We start from the raw sequence: 20,178 nt of genomic DNA on the forward strand, positions 1-20,178 counted from the left end.
TTACACAATAAATCATACTGAAACACTACTACACAGCAAAATTACACAACAAAATGTGAAGAAATTTTATTCCCACTACTACTCCTACACTTATTCTCTCCAGTTCCCACTTCCATTTTTTTTTGAACACCTGTGTGTCTTTAGCCCTGTTCTCTATTCAGCAGGATTGTCCTGCCAGTGGGTGTTTTCTCCTGCTGCCTTGGACTCCTGTGATGAGACTTGTGTAGAACTGTGCCACAACATCCCACTGAGTCTTGTGCTGCGTTATTTTTACACATTAAAGATTTGATCATTTTCCTTCTCTGTGTTGTGCTATTTAAAAAGCAACTGACCTTTTCTGAGACCAAAAAAAAAAACCCCAAAAGACCAAGTATATAATGAGCCTAAATGGATTTTGAGTTGATGTTACAATTTCTTTTAGCATTAAGCATGCTGTGTAAAGCTGGTTTGTTTGTGGTTTTGGTTTCCTAAAACTTGCATTTGTGAATAATAGCAGTCTTCTGTGACTTTTTCCCCATATATGTTATCAAATACATTTTCAGCATTAGCTTAATGCTTTTCCTTGTTCATTTGTTGAAAAACTCCTTTTTTCCTCTTTCCTCCCTTGACTACTTTTCAGACCCCTTTCATGAAAGCTCAAAATCCATTGAAACCATATATTCACCTAGAAGGCTGAAGGACATAAGTTAGGAAGCTGTAAACTTCAGGAAGAGATAGAAAAGTCAAAACCATGTTCTTAGTGTTCATCAAGAGAAAAAAAAGAAAAGGTGGTCGGAGGAACAGTTACTATCAGGAAATATGATCTAGGAATTCCATGCCCTTATTTCTGTAAGGGCATGGGACCAATTCCATGTAATTGCTAGGGCAGGGCTTCCTTCTTTCTCTCAGCTCAAGTAGCTGGTTGGGGTTAGATTTGCCAGGAAGGATTAAGGGTATGATTAGATGACTGGGCAAGTGACTTAAAGGGAGGTTCCAGTCTGAGTCCAGGGGAACTATTAAGATGAATAACTCAGGACATAATCCAGGAAAGAAGAGTGTGGAAATCTCAAAATGTGGGTGATGAGACCATTGTCAGTTGGAGAAAGGGAGTAGGAGACTGTGGCTTGAAAAGACTTGTGAAACACTGTACAAAAAGATTTGTTTAGAGGAGCTAGTTAATTTGATTGTACTGGGCTAAAAAACAGAAGGCTTTACTGACTTTGGGTGAGAATGATTGATCTTGGAGCTCAAGAGTTTAAAGGAGGCAGGGCCATCCCAGGCCATGTGGGGCTGCTTTGGAACAGCAACTATTTACAGCTGTTGCAGTTAATAAGATTACAGACTTTTTCCATCAGTAGGAAAGGAGAGAGATGCAAACTTTCACTTTAGTGGTAGGGTAGTGTTCTACATAGCATCTTGTTCAGGAGCAACATCAATTGTAGCTTTTATCAGTTGGGTCAGATGTGTAAGGCAGTGAGGATGGAGAAGATGGGAAACTTACAGCTGCTTGCCTAAAAAGGTGAACCAGTGGAGCAGCTTCCTTGAGAACATCGATGGCCATAAATGCTTTTGCCAGGAGATCTTAGGACTAATTTAAAATTGCCCAGGAAGTTCAGGTTCATTTTCTTTTTCAGTCCAGGGAACAGAACTGGAACAAAACATATTTCTTCTTCCCTTGTTCTTTCCCCCATGGAGAACCCAAGTATGACCAAATGTTTATGCTGAGTGTTTATGCTTGAGAGAAGTTCACTGGGGTGCTTAGCAGAACGCTCTGAGTGCAATGAGTCCCTTGTAGCTGAGGATTTGTGCCAAAGCTGGTGGCAAATAGAATCCCAGTGAAAGTTCTTCAGAGGGTGATGATGGGGAAAGAGAACAAAGGGTGAGATTAAGGCTCATGAAATCTGTTTCACAGAAACAAAGCAGAATGTGTTCCTAAACTTTCGGACGTCTGGCTGAGGGTCAGATTTGGTGATTTGGCACAATACTTGTCTTGCAGATACAATTTTCTTCTCAAGGGAACAGTTTTTTCAGTCTGTGGTCATGACTAGATAAAACACAAGGATTAGACAGGTAGAAACACACCAGAAATGGAAAAGCTGTAACTGGGTTGGCTGTCTTGTGGCAGAAACACAGAGAAAAAACCTTTGGCAAAAACATCACTTGAAGAAATTGATTACGGAAGTAAAGAATGTTAAAGCCTAGATCATATGAGTCTGCTGTCAACCAAACTAAGCAATAGGAGCATCCCAGTTTACTGGATTCATTTAACATATAATTGCCAGTTAGTGGAAGGAGGGACTTTATTAGTGAAGGAAAAAAAATAATGATTGGTATTGAAGCAATTCGCTGGGTGTTTGAGGGAAATTCTACCCCCATTTCATCATCAGGAGATTTTATCAGATTGTAGAACTCAAAAGACATAATCAGAACAAAACAGCTACCAAGCATTTTTTTAAATGGAAACATCAGTCAGAAAAGTACATTAGTGAAGGGTTAGGGTTAGAGATCTTGGGTCACCAACTTCAAGACCTTGATCATGAGGGAATAGCACCAAGCAAAATGAACTCTATGGATGAGTAGCTGAGTTATGAGTGGTAGACTTCTCTTTCCTAAAATGAAGGAGGAGAAGTTGTAGGGATGATCTGCAAATCTCAGCTCCAGCAAAGAAATGAAACAGAAAAAAAATGCAAAGAGCACCAGCAAGAATGTAATACGAACTTCTGTTTAAACACTCATCACCATATTTCAGAAGGAAAAGGAAATGTGTAGACAAAATTACAAGAACATAACTGAATGTTTGAAAATTCATTCTAAAGCTGTGTAGATAGCATGTCTTTAAATCTTTGAAGGAAATAAGGTGTTATGAATACTCTTAAAGGAGAACCTGTAGGAAAAGATCAGGAAACGGCTGTATACAGAATTTAACCACGCTGACTGCATGACCTTAGTACCTACTGCAGAAGGCCAAATGACTAGATATTTAAAATTCGGCACGTGGTAAATTGCTGTTGTGGAGCTCTCAGCAAATCATGTTTCTCAGCTGAGGCATCATGAGGTACAAATCAGTATGTGGTCCTGGAGCCACATACTGCAGCCAGAGGTGAAGAATTCTTGAGTAATTGAAAAATCCTTGGCATGAAGCAGATGCAGCCATCCTGGAGACTCCACTGGTTACGCAGATTGATCGAGCATAGTGGCCGAACTCTTGTTCGTAGGTAGTTGTCTCTTGTTGGAGTACCTTGACTAGAAATGTTTGTAACCTCACCCTGCATTTATGCTGTGCTCGGGGTGAAGAGGCATGCAGCAGGGCTGTGGCTGTAGGTGCCAGAAGAGCAGAAGAGGTTGTGTCCAAGGCAGCTGTGCTGTGTTGTCCGGTGCAACCAGGGAAGAGGGTTAAAGGCTGCGTAAGGACAGTTAGTAGAGGAAGGTTAGGGAACATAGGATGTAGTTCCTTTTAAGGCCTTGTACATCAGGAATCGTGAGGAGTGGGTGAGGTAAGACTCCACTTCTTCCTCTGCCAGTCCAGACAGTTTTTTGGAGTGACTTGATTCGGATGGATTAGGAGAGCGCTTAGATAAAAGGTGAATGAATGAAAAGACTCCAAACAGATATGGAGAGGACTTTGAGAGGAAAAATTTGCTAGGATGCAAGACTAAGGGAGGAGAAGAGGCTGTTGTGTGTACCAAAGAGTTTCTTGAGGTAAGGCACGTGGGGTTGAATAAATGCCTGAATGGCCTGAAAAACTGGAGCTAAATGAGAGTTAATTTATCTAAACAGAGTTGGCTGAATGACAGCTTTGGCTTTTAAAGAGTGTTGATCTGAGTGGAGTCACTCAGGGCACAGAGGTTGTGACAGTGTGATTTTACGGACAGATCTGATCCTTAATGTAGGACTTCTCTGAGTAGTAAATACATGACAGGGCTTCGCTTCCTCAAGCTGTATTTGGAACCCAAGTTGGAGCTACCCCTGCACTCCATAAAGAACTCTTTGAGTGGGACTGTCTGACTGTCACCTCATTTAGGAGGTTGTAGATGTGAATACAGTTACTGGATCTTGTGTGTGACAAGTGGGTACAACTATGCTCAGTGTTGTCAAACTCAAGTGCTTCTGAGTATATGAACTTCAAAGTCTTGTGGAATTTTAAGGATATAAATGAAGGCAGCTCTGAAATTCAGGCTTGGCAATACTTAGGTGTTAGCCCTGTTGGGGTTTTGAGCACTGCACCTAACTTGCAGGCAAAGCAGTAAGTAGCCTGGAGATGAATAAAGTGCGACATGGTTTGTATTAGTGCCCTTTGTGCGTGCTTGGATCTCAAGATAAGCATGAGCTAGGTTACCTTTCTCTCATGGAAGGTGAGGGAGAATAAGCTATCTCAGTTTGGCTTGCATTTGATGCAAGATAGTGACACGCCTGTGGGCATCGATTGTTCTTGGATTTGTTTTGCTCATGTGCCTGCAAGTCAACTTCTTTCTTTAGATACTTGAATAATTTCAGTAGTTTAATCCTTAACTCCTGCCCTGGAGTGTTCTCTCTCTCTCTGACATTGTGTCTGCTTGTACCATGGGATTGTTCCCTTATATTGTGTTTGCATGGCAAGGTTTTAGTACTGGGGGGGCTATTCTAGAAGCTTCCCCCATGTCCAACAGAGCCAATGCCAGCCCATCCCAAGATGGGCCCACTTCTTGCCAAGGCTGAGCCAGTAAGTGATAGTAGTAAAATCTCGGTGACAACAATCCCACCATCAAAAGCAGCATGGCCAGCAGATTGAGGTAGATGAGCCTGTCCCTCTACTCCCCTCTTGTGAGACGCCACCTTGAGTACAGCTTCCAGCCCTGGGGTCTGCAGCACAGAAAGGACATTGACCTGTTGGAGCAAATCTAGAGGAGGGCCACAAGTTGTTTAGAGGGACGGAGCACCTCTCCTATGAGGAAAGGCTAGGAGAATTGGGATTCTTCAGCCTGGAAAAGAGGACTTTGGGGTGACCTAAGTGTGTCCTTCCAGCATCTGAAAGGAGCCTACATGAAAAATGGAAAGAAACTTTTTACAAGGGCATGTAGTGAGAGGATAGGCGGGAATGGTTTCAACTGAAAAAGAGGAGGATTAGATTAGATGTTAGGAAAAAATTCTTTCCTCTGAGGATGATGAGGTGCTGGAACAGGTTGCCCAGAAAAGCTGTGGATGCCCCATCCTGGGGAATGTTTAAAGCCAGGTTGGATGTGGCTCTGAGCAACCCTCTCTAGTGGAAGGCGTCCTTGTTCATGACAGAGTTGTTTGAAGTGGATGATCTTTAATGTCCCTTCCAACCCAGGCTATTCTATGATTCTACAACTATATATTTAAGAAGAGGGGGGAAAAAAATGGCACAGAAGTAATTGCAGCCAGAGAAGAGAGGAGTGAGAATATGTGAGACAAACCACTCTGCAGACATGGAGGTCAGTGAAGGAAGGTGAGGAGGTGCTCCAGGCACTGGAGAGACATTCCCCTGCAGCCCATGGGAAAGACCATGGTGACACAGCTGTGCCCCTGATGCCTGTGGAGGTCCATAGGGCAGCAGAGATCCATCTGCAGCCCCTGGAGGAGCCTCACACCAGAGCAGGTGGAAGCCTGTGGGAAGCCTGTGCTGGAGCAGGCTCCTGGCAGGAAGGATCCCACACTGGATCAGTTTGTGAAGAACTGCAGTCTGTGGGAAGTCCTGTGGGAAGGACTCAGGCTGGAGAAGTTCATGGAGGACTGTCTCCTGTGGGAGCAACCCCACGCTGGAGCAGGGGAAAGACTCCTTCTCCTAAGGAAGAAGAAGCATCAGAAACAACATGTGATAAACTGACTGTAATCCCTATTCCCTGTCTCCCATTGCCACTGGCAGGGAAAAGGTAGAGAATCAGAAGTGAAGTTAAGCCTGAAAAGGAGGGAGGGTTTGGGAGAAAGGTGCTTTTAAGGGTTGTTCTACTTTATTATACAATTCAGATTTTAATTGGTAATAAATTCAAGTAATTACCCCAAGTCACACCTGCTTTGTCCATAACAGTAATTGGTTTGTGACCTCTACCTGTCCTTATCTCAACTCATGAGCCTTTTCTTCTATTTTCTCGCCCCTGTCCAGCTGAGAGGGGAGTGATAGAACAGCTTTGGTGGGTACCTGGTCTCCAGTCAGGGTCAAACCACCACATCCCTAGTTTTATTCTCTGTTTCATCGTAATCATGAACTCTTGACTGCTTGGTTTGTTTCCATCATATTTTCCTATTTCTCTTATCTCTTTCTGCTGTATCTAAAAAGTGTCTTCTTCCAGCTCTTGCATATGTTACACTTAGTTTACATGCTTGACTATGGTGTTCTTCTACTGTCTTTTTTTATCTGCTTATAGATATTACCTCCTTGATTCCTTCTCCCAGTTATGACCAATAAGAAAGATTGTTTTACTGCTTTCTAAATGTTCCTAGAATATTGCTGGAAGAAGGGAATTTATAACCCATGTCTTTCACTTTTTCTGTTGAGCCGGCAAATCTCTCTGACATGATTTTCTGTCCTTCTGTTCCTAGAACATCACTGTAACACCTTGTTTTTAAATGGTTTGAGATGACGTAAAGAAAAAAAAAAGAAAGTAGCTAGTAGTTAAATTGACTAGCTGGGCTGTAAATAGGAGACTTCATAATCATATTTTCTACAGTTCCTATTTAATATTTAGTGGTTTACCAGGAACAGATGTGCCCAATACTCACATACAGAGTACCCCAAAATGCTTTGATATTTAGGTCAGGGTTTTTCCTACTCTGTCCAATCTCCATTTCAGTGATTTTTTTTCCAAGAGAGAGAAACTTAATTGCAGAAACCATGAGAGAAGCTTGAGGGCCTCATGTTACTGTGGAAGGTAACACAGCTGTAGAAGTGAAAACACTTAGTTGTAGCAGTCATTTGGACATGGACATTATGTAACTTCCAAACTGATAATTTTGCTACTGTGTATTTAATGAATGAAAGATTCAGACACTGATGGTTCTTTTTGTCATTTTTGCGTTAAGAACATTTTGTCATTCAGTTCATATTTTGAAAATCAGCATTTCAAAATTAGTCCTTTTTTTTTGGTGTTTGGTTCCTCACCCCCGACTTGTCATTTTTGCTGATGTTAAAGGGATGTTGAGGAATTAAGTTCTAAATGTTTTAGAGTTTTGCTTTTCCTTGGAGGCTTTGACTGATGTATTTGTGTTAAGCTAACAGAAGACCTAATGTATCTCACAACTGTAAATTTACTTCTGCCTCTGAACTCTGAAGAGATAATGCATTTCAATGACTCCTTTTGTAGATTTTATCAAAACAAAATTCTCATCTCATTCATCCTTCTGTAAAACCAAACTGATGAGAAGCATCCTTGTGGTAATGAAAACAGGAAAAACAGGTAGTTTGTCAGAGAGCTTTCTGTGCAGCTTCTTCCAAATTTTCTCCAGTAGCTTTCTGGTATTTTTCTTAGGTAGGTTTCACTTGCCATTGCTGGTTTTCATACATGCTCAAGCACTGCATTTAAAAGTCTCCAAATGCTCATCTGCAACCCCAAATTACTGTGTTACAAGAGCAGCCATGTAAGTTGTTTACATTTGCTATGTAGTTAAGCATCACTATCCTTCCAGTGTGCTAGCAGTAGCAGGACTTGTATCAGTGCTGAATTTACTGTGCCACATTTGCCGAGTATGTAACACTTGTCTCTACAGTGGGTAAGACCTTGCAGAGTTATTATTGAACTGATGTTAATAATCTTTCATATTTTTCAAGGAATTTACGTTTAAACTGGGGAATCCAGTAACAATGTCTGTCTGTGGAGAAGATCATCATACTCCATGATCATCCCCTTCAGCACTATAAAACTCTGGGTGGGCCAATAGACTAATCCATTATTGCAGCATTGGATGTGCTTAAATCCTGTGTTTGCATTACTGCTTACTGATACCCCTACAACTATTTTCATAGTGCCAAACCCCAATGCTTTTGTGTGAAGTAAGGACATGTCCAGTCTGAGCACTGAGAAATAGTTTTTGGCAAAAACCACAGAAGTTTGAATAAAAGTTTCAGTAGAAGGAAAGCTTTGTAAAGTGTGTTTTGTGCAGTACTTTTATTGCTTTAGAAATACAGAGACATAGACTGGATCGTAAAGTCTGCAACTAGTTTATAAAATTACATTGTGTGGTAGGGTTGGGGGTTTTGTTTGCTCTCATCTGTTTACTCCATAACTTACAATATTTAAGAAAAGGCATGCAGGTATCACTGCACTGGGAATGCATCTAGCATTTGTGATGTTTGGAAAAGAAGATTTGGCAAACAGAAGAATGCTTCATGCCTCGAGGGCTTGTATCTTGCAAATCTTGTATAAGCTTCACTGAGGATTATATTTTTATTATTCCTTGAAGCAGAGCATTTGTACTTTCCCCACAAGTAATCATAACAAATGGAGGAGATAAATCAAATATAATTTGAGCAAGGTAATGTCTTTGGACTTGAAAATCCTGAGACTTGATGGTAAATTGTCATGTCTCCTGAACTTCATAGTAATTCCATTATTATCCCTGTCTTGAAACACATGTGTATCATGTAATTGCTATATACAGGCACAAAGACAATATGGTATTAATGACTGAGTGATAGGAGTCCTGAGAACACTAGAATGCTAGTCAGAATAAAGGGAAGGCTAGTTAAAATACATCTGGCCTTTTAACAGCAAACTGGGATTAGGTCTTCCTGTTACTTTAATGAGAGTTTATGAAACACATGCATATTACACAGGTGTTCATTAGCTGCAGGAGATGTTGCTCTTGGCTGTGTGGCATTTTGATTTTATGTTGCTGTATACAGCTTTAAAGAAGACTAAGCAGTCAGTTACAAAGCCCTGAAATTCAAAATAAAGCCACAACTGGTTATGGGTGGTACCTGTTTGTCTTGCCTTGGAGTCCTTTTGGTTTTGGGGCAGGCATCTCTCATTTCTGACCGGAACAGGATTTTGTAGAGCTTTGTCTGCAAACTTAAGAGTATATGGGTTTCATTGTTTTGATTTTCAGAGTATGTGCTCTCATTATTCATCGTGCTTGAGGCTGAATACTTTTATTCTTGCACCTTAGTTTCATGCTTTACGGCTTGTTAAAATGAAAGTGCTTTGCCATAAAATTTTGATGTCTCTTGTTCTTGACCCAAACAAATTAGTTTGTTCTTGAGTAGTTAAATCTTGAGGATAGACAAAATACTTAACTCAGATGTTTAGGTCTATTATCAAAGATCAAAATAAACTTGCTTTCTCTCTACTGTTCTATTAATTAATAAAAAAGGAAAAAAAATTACTTAAACCAGGCCAGCTGTTAATGCTTTTATATGCTGAGTTTTGGGAACCTTTGTCCTTATAGCACCCTGTGCATAGCATCCTTAGCTTTACCAATAACATACATGGGAATAAATTCTTTACTGTGAGGGTGGTGAGACACTGGAACAGGCTGCCCAGAGAAGCTGTGGATGCCCCATCCCTGGAAGTGTTCAAGGCCAGGTTGGATGGGGCTCAGAGCAATCTCTGGGAGGTGTCCCTGCCCACGGTGGTGGTTGGAACGAGATGATCTGTAAGGTCCCTTCCAACCCAAGCCATTCTGTGATTCTCTGATACTCACATCTTTGTTTTCTTGCCAGTCATAACCACCACTGATGCTGTGGTATTATGATAATACAGAATTTTTTGTGAGATAAAGCAGCAGGGGCTTGACTGTTTTCTGAGAAGCCAGCGCAAGGCTGATTTAAAGGTTTGTAGAGTATCCAGAGATGAGCCATGAAGATGATTCTATGATTGCAAAATATTCCATCAGGTGAATGAGATTAAGTGTTCCTTTAAAGAAAATTTTTAAAAAGAGAAAAAATGGCAGTTAGTGAGCAACCTGATAACTGTTCAAAACTACCCAAATGAGAAAGGAAAAAAAATTAAATGATGGGTCTAGCAAAGAAAATTATAATGAACTAGTTAAAGTTTAATCCTAATTTCTTTGGATGTAGAGAGCCACTTTATGCAGTGGGTCTAGTTAACATTTTATAGCAAGGTGCTATATATTCTACTGGGCTTTCTGCCCTGTACTAAAATGGGAAATTCTTCTAAGAAAGATCCCTTAGCTTATACATGTGTTAATGGAAGCTTCATGGCCTTTGCTTTGTAGATGATACAAGATTCTTTATGAGTTAGGGACAGGTATCTTTGACCTTGTCAGATTCCTTAGAAATACCCATAGTGCCAGAAGACTGCAGACATTACCAAGTATGATAGATAAGAAAGAAGCATAAACTGACCATTCCTTTTGTCCCAATCCTTTTGCTTTGCTGCAGCTATCTGTCTGCACAATCCCTCCTAAGAACACATGGACTTTTCTTTTGCCTGAAACCTGGATGAAGCTATAGGGATATCATTTGAGTTCATGCTTAAATCTACTATTATAGGATTTCTCATTAAAAACCTTTATAAACTGAGATTATTAGCAACAGGACAAGAGGAAATGGCCTCGAGCTATGCCAGGGGAGGTTCAGGTTGGACATCAGGAAAAATTTCTTCACTGAAAGGGTGGTTAGACATTGGAATGGGCTGCCCCAGGAAGTGGTGGAGTCACCATGCCTGGATGTATTAAAGAAATGACTGGACATGGCACTTAGTGCTATGGTTTAATTGACGTGGTAGTGTTCAGTTATAGGATGGACTTGATGATCTTGAAGATCTTTTCCAACTTTAGTGATTCTGTAATTTCATGAATTGAGGATTAGAGTGCAATTTGTTCAATGAATAATCAATATCAAAGCAGATATTGATTATTCATTCAAAAAAAGCAAAGGCATGTGAAGTTATGTTTCTCACCTGTTTTTTTATATGATATGTGCTTTCATTTTGTAATGATTTCCATTGTAGTAGAACTAGCAAGATGTGGGAAATTCTTAGATAATTAAAACTGTGTGGTTCATGGAACAGTACTCCCGTTAGGTAATACTGGTTTGCCTTCCTTATATTGTGGAGTTAAAATTTGACTTGTTTAAGGAAATCGTTCTTAAACTTGAGGTTGGCTTTGAGAGTACTTTTGTTAAAGTCAACGTGATCTGCAGAGAGCTCTCACAGAACCACTTTTAAAAGTCGCCATCACTTCTGCAATGTCTTTAGAAATGTAATCGGACAGATGGATGTGCTGGATTGGCACTGTAAGTGTCTTTGCGCTGAGAATAGTATCCATAGCTATTAATAACTTTGAAAGTCTCTCCAGGTAAATTAGTGAGTAGCGACCTTATAGCTAAGGAATACATATGTTGTTAAACTAGAAATAAAGATTTTCTAAGTATTTACTTTGAACCTAACATGAACACAGGGAATTGCAAAAATCATGTATTTTAGTAATGTAATACTTTCTCTAAAACTAATTTTAAAAGCAGAGATAATCATCATTGTACTGCTTCAGGATTTCTCTAGGTGAATGTCAAAGTGACTGTGCTATGCATTTGCTTGCTTATTTTTAAAGTTTGTAGTTCTTGGGGAAAGAAAAGAAAAAGATCATAGGCTAAGTAATATGCAGGAAATTGAACCATCTAAAATCCTCTCTATTGGAAAGGAAGTGCTAAACCATGTTTAACAGAAATGCTTGCATATTAAAACAATTACAGTATGTTTCTCAAAAGTTTCTTGGGATTTTTAATGCTAGAACACCATCACTGCAACCTTACTGAAATTCATCTTCGCTTGCCATCCATATTTCCGTATAGGTTAATTAATCCTCTTTGGACATTGCCAGGCAGGATATTCAGTCCTTTTCATTGGTCCTACTCTTTTTCTTGCTTTGAAGGAAGAAATCAAAGGGATTTATGTGTGTATTTCTTGTTTATTTCCCCACAGAAAGAATTACATCCTGCAAAGGTAGGTACCTCAGGGCAATTTCAATTATTTTTATATATATATATGAATAATAATATACATACTTACATATAATATGTATATACACGTATAGATATATAAGTTCTTCTGTTTCTTGTCTTTGCAAGGTGAAACTTTAGAATATATATACACAAAATGACAGGAAAGTCTTGTGTATATACATATTTCCTACTATTTCCTTACATAACAATAGTTTTCTGTCAGGAACATGTTAGCAGATGCCTTAGTCTAGGCTGGATTCATTTTTGCTGTAAAGTACAACCCTAAGTGCTTGTTCTAAAACTTTTCCCTCCTTACCAAAACAGCACTGTACTACAGGCTGTGCCATCACAGCAGACACTTTATTTGTGATCGAATTAGAATCTGGGTCTTGGGATTTGAAAGACAAACGCATTAATCCCCTGAAAGATTCAATCTCTGTCAATTCTAATCAGGTAAAGGCATTGGTCTCTTTGCTTCAAAGCAGTTAGAGGGATTTTTTTAATTCAGGGAGCTGGCCTTTTTGTTTCAAACTTATTTCATCTTTCAGGTAAAATTGTCCCTATTCCATGTGAAATACTGCAGGATTTAATGCACTCATATGTCCCCTTAAGCTATCACAGTTCTCTGTAATTTGCAGAAATCTTTTGTGGTCATCAGCACCAGCTAGTAAGTAGGACACAAAATTATGCTGGTTTTGCTAAAACAGGTTGGGGGATGGGAGGGAGGAAGGTGTTGGAGTAGCTTGGAATGTTTGTCAGAGCAGATGACTTAAGATTGTGAATTTATCTTGGTTTGAAAGAGAGCATCTGAAAAGAAGTTTGGAGCAAGGGTCTGCATTTTACTAGGTTTTCTGTGTAGAACATGGACAAGCAGGCTTGCCAGGTAAACTGAAATTAAATTGGTTTTGTAATACCTTCTGTGCAATAAAAATGATATGTGGAGTTGACTTATAATGCAGCAAGTTACTTTGCATTATCCAGGAGAGATCCTATGATGAAAAAGTTCTGTGATTAATAGTATCACGTTTTCTGATGCCACAGTACTAGTTAAAAATAATCATATGCAGAGGCTCCTAGATGCCCTTAAAATAAATGTAAGGTGATGTTCGTAGTTAGCACAGTAGACCAGACTCTTCTACTGTTTTGGCCAGGATGTACTCCAGAACTGGATTGCCTTCCATATTCTCTCTCATAGAAACATTTTGTGTTTGAAGTGTAATTACTTGTCCTAGGAGAGATCAGGCCCCCAAAATGGCAATGTTAGATTCCCTGGGCAGTGTGTTACAAGATTTGTATCAGTAAAATATATTTTTCCTATAACTACTTCAAGTCCCTGAGATGTGGTGGCTCACTGTCCGAAAACCTGTTGTAGAGGGAAAGTAACAGGCTGAAACCATGCTAGGGAAGAGTAATGGCAGCTTCTCAGGTGCTCTTATGTTGTTGTCAGAGTTAATGAAATATATCTCTTGGTTTTCTCCAGTGAAGTTCTTCAATTTATAGTATTTCTGGAAAAGAGGTGGAAGAATTGTTTACTGTGCTGATGAGGTGTGAGGCAAAGCCTGCTCTCAGCTGGGTTCTAATAGAAGTTGTCACTTTGTCTTTCCTTTCACCCTCTAGTGAATCCTCATTCTTCCATCTAGAAGTCTAGAAGTCTTTGTCTCCTGCCAAAAAAGAAATCTGAAATAGGTCATGGTTCTCCTGTTTTCAGCAGTGGGTGGTAACGTTCACCTCCTGGGTAAAATTCAAATCTTCCTCTTTCACGTTTCTTTGTATTGCCACTTTAGTGTGTAAGATACCATGAAACACTGTGTTAGAAAATAGAAGACAGATTCTCTAATGTGTATTTTCTTCTTTATCCTCTTTATGTTGCTTACTGCAAGAAGCCTGGGAAAGCAGCTGTGTCTCTTGCCTCACCTGTTAGCTCTTTGTACGCTACAGTGAAGGGAGATATGAATTTGATTAAAGCGTGTCACTTATAGACTATTCCCAGAGCTGTATCTTAACTGACACCTTTCTTCTTGTTTCATGATGAGTCCTTGCCTGTTACTTGCTATCAGGTAGATGATGAGGTTCTCCTTTTTCTTTTTTTAATGGTGTTATCTTTTATTTTTAAATTCAAATTGGTAGAGCAATTGCTAAAAGCAAGAAGGAACTAAGGTGTAAAGGATATAAGAGTGTAATAATTGCAATGCAGTAGTGATTTTAACTTTGGTAGGTGGTATTCGGTGTGGTTTCAGGAGCTTGCCGAAAAGTTAAGCAGTAACTGTCTTCTCTCACTCTGTTCAGTCCTCTTCTACTGCCTGTGTTTCTACAGCCAATCTATCTGACTTTTTGACACTCCTCCGTGTAGTCCTTGCCCTGTCTTGACCTTGGCTTCTTTTGGTGCCCGTGGCAACATGGATGAATCCTATCATTCTGGCAGCATCAGTGTCCTTTCTTGATGTTTCTCTGTTCTGGTATTAACAGCCATAATGGAAGCAGCTAGGCTTCTCTTTCTTCTTTTTCACTTCTTTTTAGGTCTCCTAGCATCTTGGAATGTGCAGCCTAATTATTAAATCATCTGGAAGTAAGAAGAATCTGTGTTCTGCACACTGTCTTTCCCTAGATCACAGTACTTGTTTATTAGAAATAGAGGGCTTCATGAAATTCATTCCCAAAATCAGATTCTAATTTATGGCCTTAAGAACAACAAAGAAAATGAGAAAGAAGTGTAGGAGAAGTAATGGCAGCGCTGTTCTGTACTTTCCTCGTTGCATTGCAGTTCCTCATTTTCTTGATAAGAAGGGTTTTCTAAACTACTGGTTGTATGCCTGGGATCACAAATTAATTTATGGTATAGGAATTTTTCATGGCCTTTGACTTACAATTCTCTAAAAGAAACTTGTCCTCTAGGTAAATCTCTGGGCAGCTGCATTTGTGAGTTTACCCCCAGCTGACTTGAAGGCAGGTTTTTTAGATGTTTGAGCTTCCCAGGGAGCCCTGTGATGTGATTTCCATATGCAGTGTAACTGGCCTAAGCACCTGGAAAATAATCCACTTAGTATCATAGAGCTGTGCAGTATCTGAAGTTCTGATAGTTATGAAGTAGTTACCTTTTATCTCTTGTTACAACTTGATATTAGCCTTCAGGACAGGGGTGGGGGGGACATGTGACACATGGGACAACATGGGCACTAGGTAAGGAGGTGTCACTGCAGTCTCGGTTTCCTCCTCTAGAAGAGCTGTCTTCTAATCTTAGATGTCACTGGTTCATCAGGCTAAGACTGCTTTTTTCATACTGATCCAGAACTTAATATAGCATATTCTCAGCTCTGAAATATGTGTAATGTAACTGGATCCCGTGAGTGACTGAAGGAGACTGTAAATAAAACCTTTGTTTCCCATTTCCCAACACAGATTGACTAGAACCATCCCTTTTGAACTCTTCTATTTGGTTGTTTTCTGGTAACATTGTTAGTATTCTATCTGAAACATGAGACTGACCTACAGCAAACAGCAAAGGTTATCATCATACAACCTGTACAAAATTTATAGGAGACTTTCTAATGTCTAATTTTAAACTAATAAAAGCTACTGGTTTTATAAGTATTTTGCCAAATTTGTGTATCTTTCATTTGCAGTGGTGTTGAATATTTGGTTATATTGCCACTGCAGTCACTATTCATCATAAGTGAAATTTGTTTGGGGGGATTAGTGGGTTGATTTGTGTTTGGGCTCATGTGATTCTGTTTGTTTTATTGTTTTGGATTGTAGAAGTTGACAACAGAGCTTGAATGACATAATGAATCTCTGTGTGAGGTAATGTGATATAGTGGGGTTTTTTTTAAAACTATTTTCTTTAACCTTCCTAGAAAGAATGAGTGCATTGTGTTTCTACTGTCTGATGCAGCTATTCCAGGGGAAAATAATACTTAACAAATTCAATGCTTAAAGTGATGATGGAATATATTTCATTCAGACCTTGTTGACTCCTTCTGTTTGCTTCACTCCCCCAGACAAACGTGTTGATGATTGGCCCTTGATGCAGTCTCCATTTCCAACACTGACTATAAGCACTATTTATCTTCTCACTGTCTGGCTGGGCCCCAAATGGATGAAGACGAGAGAGCCCTTCCAGTTACGCTTCCTGTTGGTTGTTTACAACTTTGGAATGGTTCTGCTCAACTTCTTCATTTTCAAAGAGGTGTGTATGCCCTCTTGCAAGAGGGAATTCTTACTGAGGTTTGAAGATGTCAGAATGAAAATGATGTTGCATATTCTTGATGTCTATTGAGAGTGAATGTTTTGGACAGACTTTTAAAGATGTGTTTGCCTTGGAGGTGAGTATTTCTATAAATAGGTAGTTTCTGTTTGAGAATAATTGCACTAAATGAGTCTATAGACAGAATTTGTGTTTGAGGTATTCCAAGTTCTTCTTAGATTTATATTAGTCTAAATACTGGAGAGAATAATATCTGTAGATTTAACACTTGTAACTGATACTTTTTTAAAAAATCTTAATAATCCCAAAGGGTATCAAAATGTATCTTGTTAGAAATTGAGCTGTTTGTTTATGCTTTCAATGTGTTTATAATTTTTAGAAATTCAGATGTCTGTTGTCTGTAGTGAGGAAAAGTATCTTATCTGCAAGTTATCTTTAAGAATAAAAATGAAGTGAACTATATCTTTAAATAAAAATAAAAGGATACAGACTTCTAATATTTGTTTTGCAATGTTCTGAGTGTGTTAATTGTCATACATTTCAGTGTTGCTGCATTTTTCCTTTGTTGGATTTTCTGGACAAAGGAAAAGAGTAGTAACACTGCAGTGGATCAGCTGTGTAGAGTAGGTAACTGGGATTACTTAACGGTTTGGTAATTATTATTCAAGGATCTCTGTACAGAATATGCTGTTTATGATGATGCTAAGTTTATGCTGCTGTGACTGCTTATGTGGATCAGGAGTTGTCTTCCTGGAAGACCTCTGATCATAGATTTGTAAAATCTGTTTCCAGGAGTAAGCAAATGAGCAGAGCAGTTAAAATTACAGCATTGCAGAACTGTCTGGCCCGTTCTGTACTTTTTCCAGGACAAAATGGCACATCTGATGATGATCTGCATTTTGACCCTTTCCCAGAGCTCCTAGCATAGAATTATTAATCATGAAATGATTTCAGCCTCTCTTTAAGACATGGTTTTGTAAAATTTTAGCCATGACATCTTAGTCATCATTTTGTCTAAGTTGTTTTCCTGGCCTATTAACTAAGTAATGAAGTACAACAGGTACAAAAAAATTTAATGCTGACATGCAAGCATAGTTGAAGGAAGATATTAAATCAAATCATCTTGGCAGGCTAAAACTGAAACTCCTGAAATTAATTCCACAGTGTTACTGCCATGCCTGTCTTTTTCACTTATTCTTTTAAACTGGTTGTTTTATCCATAAGCTGAATTCTACCAAACTTGCAGTCAAATAGTTTTCAAACCTATGTTCCTTACAGGATATGTGTTAGTAGCATTTCCAAGTCACTGAATTGACATAAAAATGAATGGGACTGCAAATACATATTTGTTGTTGATATGCTGAAAGCTCATAACTTTATACACAGAGGTTCTAGTTTCCTTCTCTCTCCTAATGGGAGGTTGTTATGCAGTGGATGTTAAGGCAGTGGATACAGCATTTCCAGGAAGTGTCTTTTCTTGATCGTAGAGATTGATAAGAGGAAGGTGTTCAAGTTTCAGTTGTTCCCTTTAATGAGGTAACTTCTGCTTCCCTCTACATGAAGTTTACAATACCACCATGCCACTGTTGAAATTTACACCAGTTTTAATGTAATTGCTATGAGTAAAATGATACTGTTTGTATTTTGTGAGTGATTGTAAAGTTTCCAGACACTGCTAAGAACAGAATTTGAATATGAAATGCCTTTAAACATTATTTAAATAACCATTCTGATGGCAAGCTCTTTTGTTCATATGTGTTAGCTTATGTTAAATAGTAAGTCATAAAGCACTGCGAGTCTAGTGCAAGACTCTCATACATTGAATTCAAATTCAAGTCCAAATTTGGAGCAAATTTTGCTTAGAACATGCAGAAGTCACAAAGGAATAGACCCTATTTTGCCACAAAATCATGAATTTCTTATTTTACTTCAAGGCAGTCTGGTGAAGTCAATTTACTGCCTTTTACCAGGGGAACCTTGGTTGAGTTATCCAGTAGGTCACAGTAGAGAGTGGTTGGTTTCTGTAACAGTGCAAACTAAACTTTCCCTGCTCTTCTCTATTAGTACTGGATGTGCTTGTGCCTGTGTGGGACCACACTGGAGTTCCAGTTAGTTGCAGTAGTTTATAAATGGACTTAGATGATGCAGAAGTAGTTCAATTTCTTTTCTAGGGTAATTTCTGTGGACAGTTCTTTCATTTACCTCCTTTAACACACATGTGCAGCAAGTAAGTCCAGAGGTTCACAAGGCTTTGTATGTTGTATACGAGACAAGATAGCATTTGTCTTTGCATCTGACTGCACCCCTAGTGCTGTGTGAAAGATGAGACACCAAAGTATACTCAAGCTCAGTCTGAATAAGACACAAGTCAGGTTAGTGGTAAGAGTAGTAAGTCCCTACCCATGAGGGGTTTTTTTTGAGATCTTTTTCTATCACCCCAATTTACAGGTTTTATCTGCTCCACTGCTGTCTCTCTGATCCTTAACAGAGTGGGATTACTCGGCTTTAAATATCCTTGGATCATAACATTTATGGATGTCAAGATTAGAAGTATTGAACTTTGTACAGCTCTAGACAAGTATACTTCTTTCCAGTGGGAACTTGCTCAAATGTCAATTTTATCTTCTCCTGTCCAGTTTTTTGCAACGTGCTTGGTTTGAAGAGGCCCTACAGGAGCACTTAAATTGCTTCAGGCCATTTTTGTTGGCACAAAATTGGGACCTTTTCTACATCAGTTTTCCCTCACTGTGTTTTGTGGGTGTTCAGCTTTGGCTGTTCGAAGTGTTTGGTTTTTTTTTCTGGAGTTTGATTGTTATACATATATATATACTGTATATTGTAGATCCAAGTTATCTAATCCCTGTCTCTTGAATAGTGTTCTCTTGAATCTCTACTGGGAATAGCATTTCTGTCATTTGTAGTGAAAGCAATTAGGTATTTTCTGTTTCTGAAGCTAGAGCCATCAGAAAGAATATTAGTGTCTGATTAGCTTAAGGTCATACTGGAATTTGTTGTACAAGGCTCTAATTATCTGATACATGCAGGAAAAAGTGAGTACTTTCTTTTTAATTTATGAGAAAAAAAGTGCTTTGTAACAAGTTGTTAGTACTAAATATTGGCTTTCTTCAATTCTCAGGACTAATAAGAATATTTTAAGTATTTCTGTTAAGTTTGATGTAGAAAGAAATTTGCTGATAATTGTTATAAATGTGCTTTATGTATTATATTTCCCCTCATGTATGGCTTTAATATTTTCAGTTGTTCTTGTCATCAAGAGCTCGAGGGTACAGCTATGTCTGCCAGACTGTGGATTACTCAGATAATGTTTATGAAGTTAGGGTGAGTATTTCTTTTTTGTATTTGTATATGAATGTGTGTAATATATAGCACTACATGATGGTTTAAGCCTTGTCTGAAAACAGTGTTTCCACAGCTGCTGTCAGCCATGACTGTATCCCGTTACATCCTCACAGGCCACTTCAGGTTTGACTACATTGTACATAGCAGGTTTAATCAAGGTGCATCAGCATATTTGTACTTTAATCTGACTGCTACAAGTAAGGGCAGTCTTAAAGATACCATCCTTGGCTTCACTCACAGTTGTACAATCCAGGGTAAACTTTGTGCACATACTTTGGTTCCTAGATTTGCTGAAGTTTGTGATACCAGGGTAACCACATTAAAGGTGGTGTGTTCTGGCTAGATCAAAGCAAGCGAGATTTGTCATCTTATCTTGTGGTTGCACTTCATCCATGCCGGTGAGGCAACTCTTTGTCTCCTTTACCCATGTTTGGCTTTGTGAGGTCTTGCTGGCATTTGGCAAATGTATTATCAGTACATTTCGTTGTATAATCTTAGATTTCAGATATCTGGGCTTTGGAAAACATCCAAATTAAAAGCAAAGTGCAGATACTTGTTCATTTTCGTAGTGCTGTTGATAGCTCATGTACTAAACCTTATCGTCCAGCAGAGCTGACACTTGAGAATCTCTCAGCTGTTCTTGCAAGTTTCATGTACAGATTAGAACATGTTCCCGAAAATGCAGTGAAAGTATGGTATAGTCTAAATGCATTATGTTTATAGCACAGTTTAAAAAATGTCTATG

The 20,178-nt window shown here is 38.9% G+C and overlaps 1 protein-coding gene across 2 annotated transcripts in view; it reads left to right on the forward strand.

Moving 5' to 3' along the window:
• ELOVL4 (ELOVL fatty acid elongase 4) overlaps window positions 1-20,178 on the forward strand; it is a 32,688-nt gene that overhangs the window by 3,129 nt on the left and 9,381 nt on the right. For both annotated transcript variants that reach the window (XM_069011273.1, XM_069011274.1), the window contains exons 2-3: window positions 15,868-16,055; window positions 19,332-19,412. In XM_069011273.1, coding sequence (XP_068867374.1) covers window positions 15,868-16,055; window positions 19,332-19,412 — 269 coding nt within the window. The remainder of the gene's footprint in view (window positions 1-15,867; window positions 16,056-19,331; window positions 19,413-20,178) is intronic.

Source organism: Aphelocoma coerulescens, chromosome 3 (genome assembly GCF_041296385.1).
Source record: "Aphelocoma coerulescens isolate FSJ_1873_10779 chromosome 3, UR_Acoe_1.0, whole genome shotgun sequence".
Classification (NCBI taxonomy): domain Eukaryota; kingdom Metazoa; phylum Chordata; class Aves; order Passeriformes; family Corvidae; genus Aphelocoma; species Aphelocoma coerulescens.